The sequence below is a fragment of the Elephas maximus genome, chromosome 19, assembly GCF_024166365.1.
Source record: "Elephas maximus indicus isolate mEleMax1 chromosome 19, mEleMax1 primary haplotype, whole genome shotgun sequence".
NCBI lineage: Eukaryota > Metazoa > Chordata > Mammalia > Proboscidea > Elephantidae > Elephas > Elephas maximus.
This window is the reverse complement of record NC_064837.1, coordinates 57,134,221-57,147,301: the sequence shown is the minus strand read 5'-3', so window position 1 is coordinate 57,147,301 and position 13,081 is coordinate 57,134,221. Positions and strand designations below refer to the sequence as shown.

Sequence of the window (13,081 nt, the reverse complement as noted above, 5' to 3'; positions counted from 1 at the left end):
GGTGATCCTAAAGGACAGAGTAGAACTGCCCCATAGGGTTTCCAAGGAGCACCTGGGGGATTTGAACTGCCGACCTTTTGGTTAGCATCCATAACTCTTAACCACTATGTCACCAGGGTTTCCGAAAATCAACATAGGGGAAAAGTAGCGGATTTGAAATTAAGGTTAGGCCTTGGGGCTGAAGAGGAATAAATGTCTTTGAGGATAATTCTGGATGAAGAAAAGCAGAACCTATTGGCTGTGGGGATAAGAAGAGGGAAACCTCTTCAGATGACTCCTATTTTAGATTTGGGGGTGGAACAGACACCAAGGAGAGGAGGTGGTCGGGGGAGAATCATGAGCTCAGGTTGGATATTTTCACTGGGATGTGCCCTGGATACCTGGATACAGCACAGGAGAGAGGTATCGGCTCCAGAGGAAGATGGAGAATTTACCAGTCTAGAGCAGGGACCTTAAATACCTGAAAAATTGTCCTGTTTTTTAGGGGCCAGGAAGTTACAGGAAACTCACACAGCTGTTTTATTTCCCTAAATGAGGACATATGTGGCCATGAACCTGAATTAATCAAGTTAGCAAATCAAGTTAGCAAACTAGGAGTCTGGCTGATGTTCAGTTTAAAAGATGAACGAGAAGGACTTCCGGCCTGTGTGGGTTATTCGTCCTAGGGAAGAATAACTGAAGGCAGAAGAGGGAATTCTTTGGTAGCGAGGCTAAGAAATGTGAAGGGGGATTTTCTTGTTTTTGTTTTTACTTGTTAGTATTCTGAAATGTCTGCCCTTATCACTTATGTCGTTAGCTATAAAGCAGTAACATGCTTGGATTATAAGGCAAAGTTTGGTAACACAGAATTCTAAGGAGAAGAATGGCCAAGAAGAGCCCTGAAATAATATGAAGATGTCTACTTTGATCCCTTTTATTATATGTGTGTTGCAGAAAAGGTTTTATTTTAAAAATACAGGGAAGCACAAAAAAGAATGTAAAAGTCACCCACCCACAATCTCATCTTTTCTCCCTCCCCTGCACCATCCCGCTCCTACCAGTCTCCTTAGTGACCCTATAGGACAGAGTAGAACTGCCCCATAGAGTTTCCAAGGAGCGCCTGGTGGATGCAAACCGCTGACCTTTTGGCTAGCAGCCCTGGCACTTACCATTATGCCACCAGGGTTTCCACCAGTCCTCAGAGATGTCCCCTTGCCCCCACTAAGAGTTTGGTCCTTTAGTGTTGTTGGCTTTTTTCTCTGCTCACATAGACCTGTGTGCCTGTTGCTAAGCCTCCCGAGGGTGATATTTGCACAGGCACAGTCATGTGGCTGCTCAGACTTCAAAGATTCCTAAATGCTATGCAAATTTTAAAACATCCTTCAGCATCAAATCTGAGTTTCAGATATTAACCTTTTTACAATTTTGAAGTGATGGTGGTAACTGCTTTTATTTTTCAATGAATCACTGGAAAGGGTAAACTCAGGTATGCATCGTCGTGTGTGTCTTATTTATCCCAGCACTTGGGTAAGGGAGCGAGTAAACCAGCTAAAGAGTTAATAACACACTGTACTTTGTCTCAGGCAGAAATTGTATTTTCAAACACAAATATGTTCTGTCCATGAATAGACAGAATAGTCTCTATAGCCTTCACATAGAACAGTCTAGTATAGACGTAGACAGAATATTAGTCTAGTACCCACTCTTAAGAAGACTGTATTAGAACTGTCTTTGTGAACAGTAAATTACTTGTCCACCTGCCCCAGACAAGATATACGTGTTTCTGGGCCTGTCTCACCAGTGTTATCCGTTGTGTCCTTTCTCAGGGAAGCTGAAGTAATGAAATGCAGGAGAGAAGGGCGAAGGGGTGGAAGAACAAGGGTTGAGGGATGCTCATCTCGGATAGCTACAGGATTCTCTGTTCTTTCAACTCTTCCATGCCTCAGCTATAGGGAGAAAGTAGCCAGGAGTCCAAAGAAGCAACCCAGAAACCCAAGAACCTGAAAAGTTTTTATTTTTATTTTCTTGCAGATTCTATGCAGCAGAGATTTCCATTGGATTGTTCTTTCTTCATAAAAGAGGAATCATTTATAGGTGTGTATTGAAGCTCTTCCACCAGCAACACAGTTGACAGCTTTGCTAGACTTTCTTGGATGTGTAAATCTGTGATGATGACTGAAGACACAAAATTGATGACCCCTGAGGTAGCAGAGACCTACTGGGACCACCTTTCTTGTGCCGCCTCCAGGCAAAGCAGAGCCACCTTCTGATTTGTGGACCTCAAAGATTTTATATTTCATTTCTGCTTTGCACAAGAAAACATGTTGTTCTCTTCCCTGACAGCTCCTTCTCCACCTTTTGTTTGGAACTGAGGTCAGGGAGCAATGGAAACTGAATTTGTCTTACAGATGCTCAGCAGAAGACGGGGAGTGGGGAGAGGCAAGGGGAAAACTATTGAAGTAAATTCTTCTGGTTGTTGGCTGTAGTGAAAGTCTGGTGCCAGAGAAAGAAGAGTGTCTCCCAGTATTACCTGAAGACTACTTAGTAGGATATGGGGCACTGTGCAGAATGGAAGGGACTCGTGCAGGATCCAGTGAGGTTATTCTCAAACCCAGATTTCGAAAGCCTAGTTGTGTGTCAGAACCCCCATGCAGCATATTAGTAAATCAAATGACGGGGGTCTCCCCAGCTTGCGAAATTGGTATCTCTGCTGATTTCCATGCACAGACACATTCAGCCATTCATTCATTCATTCATTCATTCATTCAGCATGTATTTATTATGTATCATGTCCCAGATACTGTATTAGGCTCCAGAGATATAAAAACACAGTAATTCTTGGTCCCTGCCCTCCAGGGACTTAGGATTGTTATCCCATTGATACGACAGCCAGTCAAATATCCTTCTTTTTTCATGAGCTCCAAGCATGTCATGGGGGCACACTGGGGGTACACTAACGTTGGCCTGCTTCCTTGCAGGGATCTGAAATTAGATAATGTCATGCTGGATTCGGAAGGACATATCAAGATTGCCGACTTTGGGATGTGCAAGGAGCACATGATGGATGGCGTCACAACCAGGACCTTCTGTGGGACTCCAGATTATATTGCCCCGGAGGTAAGGGGACTCCAGTTGCCTAGGCTTTCTGGACCATCATTTTCAAACTGCAAGCACAACCCACTCCTAGGGTGTAAAGTCACTAGTGAATCACTGAATCATTATGTGGGTCATGGCCAATGTTTTTATTTTTTTAGTAAAGAAAATCTGAAAACTCCTTGCACATAATAAGAATTGTTTCAAGGAGCTTTTGTTTTCATTATATGTATATATGAGCTGATTGCATTGTAAATGTATTTCTTAAACAGTCAGGGTCAAAACCACTTAAGAAACACTACTGGGGGGATGAGAAGAGGTTAAGAGTTGCTTATGAAGTGGTCTGCATGGGAACGCTGGGCTAGAAGGTGGTTCCAATGCTGGCTTTGTAGCAAAATCAGAACGATTCATGCTCTAAACATTAGAACTGATGATGGTGTCTGATTTAGGAAGAACAAACTGATGTCATAGAAGCAAAGTGTTTACAAAATTTATATCTTTAATATTGGCCATGCAGCTTTGTCTTTGTTATATCACGTATTGGATCATTTTCTGTGTTCTTTATGAAGCTTCTTACATGCCATGAGAGACTGGGCTATAATCCTGGGTGGTTGTGTAGTCAGCTTCCTATCAGCACACAGTCCTGTGGAAGCAGTGGTTTTTTCCTAACTGAGCTCCAGCCTGGTGGAATTCAAAGTTGGACTAGCCTTTAGAGCCCTCATATTAGCCACTTGTGGCTTCCATGGAGGTTATTCAGTGTATTGCCCCATGCATTTATCTAGAAGGCAGTAGATATAGAGGAAAAGATGCAAACTTAGAAGTCAGAACAAGGTGAACATCAGTCCTGCCTCTATGGTTTACAGGCTGTGGGGACTCAGGCAAGTTACTTACCCACTCTGACCCCTGTTTCCACAGTGACAAGTTAGGAATAATAATATCCTCCTTGTAGAATTGCTTTGAGGATTAAAGTGTCTAATACAACATTTTACACCTGGGAGACCCTCAGTGGAAACCTTGGTGGTGGTGTGGTTAAGAGCTACTGCTGCTAACTAAAAGGTTGGCAGTTTAAATACACCAGGCATTCCTTGGAAACAGTATGGGGCAGTTCTACTCTGTCCTATAGGGTCGCTATGAGTCGAAACCGACTCGATGGCAGCGGCCTTGGGCTAGACCCTCTGTAGGCTCCGGGTGGTGCAAAAGGTTAACACATTCAGCTGCTAACCAAAAGGTTGACAGTTCAAGTCCACCCAGAGGTACCTTGGAAGGAGGGCCTGCTGGTCTGCTTTTGAAAAAATAAGCCATTGAAAACCCTGTGGAGCACTGTTCTATTCTGATACATACGGAGTTGCCATGAGTCAGAATCTAGTCAACAGCCACTGGTTTGGTTTTCTTTTTTGGGGCGGAGGGGGCGGGAAGGAGGGGAGGGTCAGGCAGGGAGACCCATAGTAGTAGCCATTATTCTAAAACAGAAGCTAGCTTTCACTCCTTTGTTAAGGACTTTGTCTTATTTGTTACATTCCTGGAAAACATGGAAACATATACCTCACTCAGGCACTTAAATTCTGAATCACATGGCCAAAGGTGACATTTTGCCTTGAAATATAACAGATGGTGATTTGTACCCCAAAAGAACTCACACGTTAGTACCTGCAGGCATAGCGTGAGTTTAATAGTTGTATTTTTCTAACACGGAGAGTGGGGAGATGGCACGGTGAAAAGTACCACCTCCTGATGCTGTATTTATTCTGCAGCCATTACTGGCTGACAGGTATTAAGCAGGCTGTGATTATGAGCTGTGCCTGCTCCATTTAACACCCACCAGATGCTGTAAGAGCCTGGTGACACGGAATGGCAGCATTTTTAGGAATAAAAGTGGCTTCGAAGTTCATCTCCGTTAAGTCCGCGTCTCTGCCGATCAAACAAATAGCTGCCCGTGTTCAGTAACATTTCAGCCATCCAGTATCACCGGGGACGGTGGTGTCCCACAGGGATAGAATTTTCTAGATAATCAGAGTTTGTTCTTTTGAATAGGTTGACTTTTTTCCCCCGCAGTGTTGTTCATTGTATTCATTTCCTATTGTGCTGTAAGAAATAGCCACAAGTAACTTAGTGGTGTAAAACCGTGCAAATTTATTATCTTATAGTTCTGGAGAAGTACCAAATCAGCCTCACTGGGTTAATGTCAGATTGTTGCAGGGCAGCCTTCTGGAGGCTCTAGGGAAGAAACCATTTCGTTGCCTTTTCCAACTGCTAGAGGCTGCCTACCTTCCATGGCTCATGGCCCCACCCTCCGTCTATGTCAACAGCATAGCAGCTTCTAGTCACTCTCTACTAAACTCATTTTGATGGCCTCTTTTTTAACTATATTTCTTAACCTCCACATCTGCTACACTAAGGGCACCTAATAAACATACTTTGAGCATATCTAGGTAATTGTGGACCTCTTAAAAAAAAAAAATTTTTTTTTTTTTTTTAATACACAGAGGATAATGTGCTCTGGTACTAAATGCCCTGAGTTTCCCCAAGCCTTCATTCCTCTCCTTATATCCACTGTATGAGCAATAATAAAGAGGAGCCACCATTTATGGAGTGTCTACTGCATGCCAGGCACCGTGTATGCTTTCTCTCATTTAGTCCTTGGTGTTGCTCTTGTTAGTTGCCAGTGAGCCAGCTCCAACTCATGGTGACCTTGTAACAGAAAGAAACATTGCTTCATGATCTTTGGTATGTTCGAGCCCATTGTTGTGGCCATTGAATCAGTCCCATCTCATTGAGGGTTTCCCTCACCTTCACTAGCTCTCCACTTTACCAAACATGGTGTCTTTCTCCAGCAATCAGTCCCTCCTCATGATGCGTCCAAAGGAAGTGAGTCAAAGTCTTAACAATATTCTGTGATTAGTATGGTTTTCATTGGCTAATTGTCTGAAGTAGATTTCCAGGCCTTTCTTTCTAGTCTTTCTTAGTCTGGAGGCTCTATTGAAACCTGCCCACCATGGGCAACCCAGCTGGCATTTGAAATACCAGTGGCATAGCTCCTAGTATCACAGCAACATGCAACATGCAAGCCACCACAGTACAACAAACTGACAGACAGGAGGTACTTAGTCCTCATCACAAACCCCATAAGGTCCATGTTTTCAGTGAGGTAACTGAGATGATAAGTAACATGTCTAAGCTCACATTGCTAAGATATGCCAGAATCAAGCATCAAACGCAGGCCATCTTTAGACCTTTGCACTGCCCTCTATGCTAAACTGCTGCTAAAAAACCGAGTGATTTGTGTATTCAGAGAGCATTCTGCCTGCTTACTGTGCCAAGCACGGCACCACTAGGGGTACGAAAATAGATCAGAAGTGACCCCTGGCCTCAGAGTGCTTACATTTGGGAAGAGGCAACACCCACGCAGTGCAGCAGAAACCAAAGATTCCAGTTGAGTTGAAAAAAATAAGCCAAACTGTTTGGGGAAATCAGTAATAACTTCAAGTGTCCCATATTTTCTTAGCATTTTTCCTGGTAAACGTCCTGGAATTTGGCATCTTGGGCCACGGGAATAATGGTGGTGTAGAGAGACCACCTAGGTTTCAGGTTTCTGCATTTGCTCAAAGGTTGAAATAATCCTGTCCTCTGTGTAAATATTCCTGTCAGGCAGAGGCAAAATAATTATTTTAGGTGGCATTTTGCTTAATAGGCAAAGCGGAGGCTTAAATATTTATGGCTATTTGTTCAAAAACCTTGACATCGATTAATACTGTAGCAGCTCCCTACCCGGGGAAGACGAGCTGAGGCGGAAAATGTCAGTAACAAATGTGATTTTGGAGCTGAGATGGACACCCACGTAAGGGCCCTAATCAGAAAATGATTCCTGAAACTGACATAAAGAGGACTCTGCTCTGATATGAAAAAAGAAAAAATTCCTCAGGGTCACGTGAGAATCCTTGAGAAGGGCAATCAAAAGCTTTGATATGGATTGAATTGTGTTCCCCAAAATACCAAAAAAAACCACCAAACCCAGTGCCATCAAGTTGATTCTGACTTATAGTGACCCTATAGGACAGAGTAGAACTGCCCCATAGAGTTTCCACGGAGCGCCCAGCAGATTCAAACTGCTAACCCTTTGGTTAGCAGCCGTAGCACTTAACTACTACGCCACCAGGGTTTCCAGGATGTGTTGTAAATCCTGACCCCTGTACCTGTGGAGGAGCTCCGGTGGCTCGGTGGTTAAGAGCTTGGCTGCTAACCAGAAGGACAGCAGTTTGAATCCACCAGCAGCTCTTTGGAAACTCTATGGGGCAGTTCTACTCTGTACTGTAGGGTCGCTTAAGTCAGAATCGACTCAGTGACATCGAGTTTTTGGTTTATACCTGTGGATGTAGTCTCACCTGGGACAGGTTTTCTTTGCTGTCAGTGAGGCCATATCAGTGTTGAGTGTGTCTTAAGCCAGTCAGATTTGAGATATAAAAAGAGCAGCTTAGGCACAGAAGCCAGCAAGCATGAATGGGGAATATTGATGCCACCTGGAGATTGCCAAGGGCCCCAGGAAGAGAAGCTGAAACAGACAAGGATTTTCCCCCGGGGGGGGGCAGAGAGAGCCTTCCCCTACAGCTGGTGCCCTGAATCCTGACTTCTAGCCTCCTCAACTGTGAGAAAATAAATTTCTGTTGGCTAAAGCCACCCACTTGTGGTGTGTCTGTTACAGCAGCTGGAGGAAGTTAAGACAAGCTTCATCTTGGTTCAGTCCCCTCTCAGAGTTATCATGGGTATATGAGTTCCAGCCATGGCTTAAGCATCTCCCTGTGACCATGAAGCAGACTCCTTCCTGGGAGGAAGAGAAAGCAGCAGCAAGACAAGCATTTGCTCTGGCTAGTGGTCTTATCCATGTGCCTCATGCTGGAGCAAGAGTGAAGCTCAGTTAAAAGGTGTGGAGCTCAGTCCTTCCTCCCATCCTGCCAAGCTGTGGCCAGGAGTATGTTAGACACACGCAAAAGGCACCACCCATGGTGTGCTCACTGTCTACTCTTACCTAGCCCCTGGATTTGTTGCATTTTATAGATAAGCAGAGACTCAGTGACTTGCCCAAGGCACACAGCTGGTAACAGGCAAAGGTAGGGCTTGGACCCAAGACATTCGGACCCCAAAGATCATAGATTGTTGTGTAACATCACCACTCTCCATCTTCAAATGTTTTTCTTCCCTGGGTGGTGCAAACAGTTAACATGCTGGGCTACTAGCTGAAAGGCTGGAGGTTCAAACGCACCCAGAGGCACCTCAGAAGAAAGGCCTGGAGATGTAGTTTCAAAAAATTAGCTATTGAAAACCCTGTGGTGCGTAGTTCTACTCTGACACTCATGGGTCGCCATGAGTTGGGATTGGTAGGGTGTGTCATCATGGCCGGGTGGGGGAATCGTTCCTGAATTGGAGACTTTGGAGAAGCCAAGTCCTTACAGTGTCTCTAAGACCCTTTGTGGTCCAATTCCCTGTTCCCTCCCTGATCTCATATCATGTCCCTGCTGTTTCTAGACAGGTTTCTCTGGCTTCCTTCTTCTTGTCATTGGGTACCACCGAGTCAATTTCAACTCATAGCAACCCCATATGACAGAGTAGAACTTCTCCATAGGGTTTTGTTGGTTGTAGTCTTTATAGAAGCAGGTTGCTGGGTCTTTCTTTCTTCTGGGGCACCACTGGGTGGGTTTGAACCACCAGCCTTTAGGCTAGCAGTCAAGTGCAAAACATTTCCACCACCCAGGGACCTTACCTATTGCATGTTATTGTCAGATGCCGTCAAGTCAGTTTTGACTCATAGGAGAATTCCACGTGACAGAGTAGAACTGCCCCATCGTGTTCTCTTGGCTGGAAGCAGATCACCAGCTCTTTCTCCTGCAGAGCCACTGGGTGCGTTCCAACCTCTACCTTTCGGTTAGCAGCCAAGCACTTAACTGTTTGCCCACCAGGGCTCCTGTCCTGGCTTCGTTCCAAAACCAGAACCCTTTGCTGGTGAGTCAACTCCAGCTCACAGCAACTCTATAGGACAGAGTGGAACCGCCCATAGGGTTTCAAGGTAGTAATCTTCACAGGTGCAGACGGCCATGTCTTCCTTCCATGGAGCAGCTGGTGGGTTTGAACCACTGACCTTTCAGTTAGCAGCGAATACTTCACCACTGTGCCGCCGTGTGACAACTCTGGAGCTGGGTTACTGGAAGCATGATTCCCCAGGCTATTCCAGGAGTGAGGCTGATGGCAAGCAGTGAGGTTCAGAGGAGGGCTGTGTGTCATTGACAGAGAGAGCAACGTGCTGGGGACCTGTGTAAAGAGTCAAGAGGACATCAGTCCCAGAGACCGCCCTCCCCCAACAGCCCAGGGATGCCACCAGCATGGGCGCCCCCAGAGACCTTCCCTGCCTCTGGGGAGAGGTGTGGAGCCCAGGGACCGCCCTCCCCCAACAGCCCAGGGATGCCACCAGCATGGGCGCCCCCAGAGACCTTCCCTGCCTCTGGGGAGAGGTGTGGAGAGGGAGGGAGAATAACAGAGCATCTAGAAGGTAAATGAGAAAATAACCCACATGGTGCACACTGCCAGGCCAGTCAGGCAGTAAATTAGCGCCGGCCAAACAAGAGGGAACGAGATACAGAGGGAGGGAAGCTAATCAGAGCCCGGGACGCGACGGCGCGGCTCCGCTCACCAGAGATGGGGCCGCTTCTGAGCTGCGCGCCCCACCCCAAGCCAGAGCGGGCAGGAGGAAAGAAAAGCACTTTACTAAAGAAAGAGAATGATAAACCAAGTGTGGCTTTCTGCCCATCGAAGGCCAATTTCCCCCCATGCAGGGCCACGGTCCAGTGACTCCAACATTGAAAGAGAAAATAAAGCATGCTTTCTTTTGAAGAAATACGTAAAAAGCCAAGGCCCAGCTTTCCTGTGGTCGTTCTTCCTCAAATTGTGGAATTCTCCTCAGATCTGTTCTAGGAATTAGGCTGGTTACGTCGTCATACATTTTACCTTCTGCCCACAGTTCATTAAAGTCTTATAGTTCTCTGAGCTTCAAAGTTTAATCAATCTAACCTTTTCTCTGGAACAATCAGCACCCTCTGTGGTACTGTGGCCCGTTAGACGTCTGTGGCTGCTCCCCTGAAGGTTGGTGGCTCAAACCCACCCAGTAGTGCTATGAAAGAAAGACCTAGGAATCTGCTTCTCTAAGGACTTCAGCTAAGACAACTCTATGGAGCAGTTCCACTCTGTAACACATAGGTCACCACGAGTCGGAATCAACTCAGTGGCAGCGGTTTGGGTTTGGGTTAGATAACTGCATCCCCTTCGTTCCTCCTGATGCACTCCTTCTGATACTTCCAGAAACCACTAGCTCCTTTGAATTAGCTGCCCCTTTGTGAGTTCCTGGAGTCTCTGGGTGGTGCATATGTGCTTGGCTGCTAACTGAAAGGTTGGCAGTTCAAGTCCACCCCCAGGCACCTTGGAAGAAAGGCCTGGCAGCCTACTTCTGAAAAATCAGCCATTGAAAGCCCTGTGGGGCACAGTTCTACTCTAACACACAGGGGGTCACCATGAGTCGGAGTCAACTTGATGACTTTTTTTTTCCATGAATGTCTACTGTGTACCAGACCCAGGGCTATGCATTTCAGCTGCTTTATTTTGATCAATCGTTAAGTTCAATTCTGCGAAGTTGGGCTCACGGGCTCTGTTTTCCAGATGCTGAAACACAAAAAGGTTTGTTCGTTTTTCCCAAAGCCCAACGCTTTCAACTTCTCCCTGCAGTGCCTGCTCTCCTGGGAGGCAGGGCTCACAGGTACTAGCTCAGAGCTCCCCCAAATCCATTGTTCCACGAGTATAGACAAGCTGCTGTGGAGGGGGGCCGTTCCTGATTTCCAGAGTCCCAATAATACCCTGACAAATGTCTGCTCCTGGCATTCTTGCTGCCTGCATTAGTTACCCCCTCTTTGAGGATTTGTTTAAATCCTATAAAAACGGGTCAAGGATTTCTGAGCTTACTTTAACTTCTTATTTTTGTAAAATTGCCTGGACGAGAGGAGGTGAGTATCTTGGGAGAGATTACTAACATTTATTCATTACCTAAATGTACTGTGCACTTCCGTCGTTTGTCTTATTTAATTCTTTAAACAGTCCTTTGAGGTAAGCGGTATTATTCCTGTTTAATTGACAAGGAGGGGACGTGGAAAGGAGAGGTGACATGCCCAACGCACATAGGTAGCAGGGAGCAGAGCCAAGATCCCGGTCGCCTGCCTCAAAGTACAGGCCCATTGCCCTAATGCCAAAAAACCAAACCAAACCTTTTGCCATCAAGTTGATTCGGACTCATAGCGCCCCTGTAGGACAGAGTAGAACTCCCCCATAGGGTTTCCAAGGAGCAGCTAGTGGCTTCACACTACCAGCCTTTTGGTTAGCCTCCAAGCTGTTAACCACTGCACCACCAGGGCTCCAAATGCCATCAGCGGCCAATTACCAAACACTCTTTATAAATACACTTTATGAAGACCCATTAGACCATGAGACCTTCCACTTCTAGAAAATCTTTTACTCTACAGATAATAAGGCTCTTACAGGCCTAAAATTTATTTCTGAATCCCTGTTCATTCCTGTACTGCATAGATAGTTATTTTGCTCTGACATACAGGTAACATTTTAAACAGCCACCCCACCCTCCCGCCACTTGTGTTTGGCGGAAGAAGTCTGAGCTAATCAGGGTTCCAAAGGTAGGTGCTTAGCCAGGAGTTGTGTCCAAGAAGGAGACAAGTGGCAAGGGCTGCTGGTGATTGAGTTTGAGAACCACTTGAAGAGAGGCTAGAGGGCTATGATGATACATATAATTCTGAATTAATTCCGTTTTACCATAGTTTAGCCCCATGCAGACTTGACACCCGGCCCTGAAGGGAACACTTCCTGCTAGACGTCGGGGGGGCTTTTCCTTCATGGTTGCATCTGGCTATAGTTCTGCCCTTTAGTTAAGAAATTGGAATGACATTTGAAAAATGGGGATAATCATAGGACCTTGTTCAAAATGTGACTTTGAGGGTTATGTGAATTTTGCCTCTGAGGAGCTTAACCTGGAAGCCTAGTGGCTCAGTGGTGAAGTGTTTGGCTACAACCCAAAAGGTTGGCAGTTGGAAACCCTATGGGACAGTTCAACTCGATGGCAGTGGGTTTTATGGGAAATTAACCTGCCCCAGAGGACCAAAACCAAACCTGTTGCCATTGAGTCAACTCTAATTCATGGGGACCCATGTATATCAGAGTAGAACTACACCCCATAGGGTTGTCAGTGGCTTATTTTTCAGAAGCAGATCGCCAGGCCTTTCTTCCCAGGTGCCTCTGGGTAGACTCAAACCTCCAACCTTTCATTTAATAGTTGAGCCTGTTAACCATTTGCACCACCCAGGGTCTCTGGACGACAGAGTAACAGTCTCAATATAATGTGGCAAAGGCTGCAGGAGCTGCGTGGACCTGGAATTGTGGCTCCAGAGGAGGAAGCAAGGGGAGATCTTTGCTGCACTCAGGGTCCCACATGTCAGGGCAGATGCCCAGAAAACATGCAGGCCTGTCTTCTTTCTGCCCAAATGGAACTATTTTGAAATGACAGTGTTTTTGGTCATGTACCCAAAGGGTGCCTCTTATGTCTTGTGTTCTGTCTTTAAGAAATTGTGACCTTTCTCCAAAAAACTTTAATTTTCCCATAAAATAAAATATTTTTATTTTCTATAAAAGGAGGGGATATTCTCTGTTGGCCTGTGACAGTAAGGGGACTGGAACATGTTTTGTGATAAAGGCGAGCACTACTGGGTGATGGCAGCCTGGAAGGAGCAGTTGGGCTGTTTTTCTTAGATTGGGCTATGGGAGTTCGGTGAGAAAGTATCACATGAAGATGGGAAGTGGAGTCCAGTCCAGAACGGCAGCGTGAGCCCGTGGAGTGAGTCTCTGTACTCACATGTTTTGGTCTTACCGGCTCCTTCCAGACAGAGCCCTAAGAGCCACAGTCCCCACAGCAAAG

At 45.9% G+C, this 13,081-nt stretch overlaps 1 protein-coding gene across 1 annotated transcript in view; it reads left to right on the top strand.

The window, feature by feature from the left end:
* Window positions 1–13,081, top strand: part of PRKCA (protein kinase C alpha) — a 483,515-nt gene that overhangs the window by 430,629 nt on the left and 39,805 nt on the right. Inside the window, exons 12-13 of the mRNA XM_049861275.1 lie at window positions 2,011–2,073; window positions 2,958–3,096. Coding sequence (XP_049717232.1) covers window positions 2,011–2,073; window positions 2,958–3,096 — 202 coding nt within the window. The remainder of the gene's footprint in view (window positions 1–2,010; window positions 2,074–2,957; window positions 3,097–13,081) is intronic.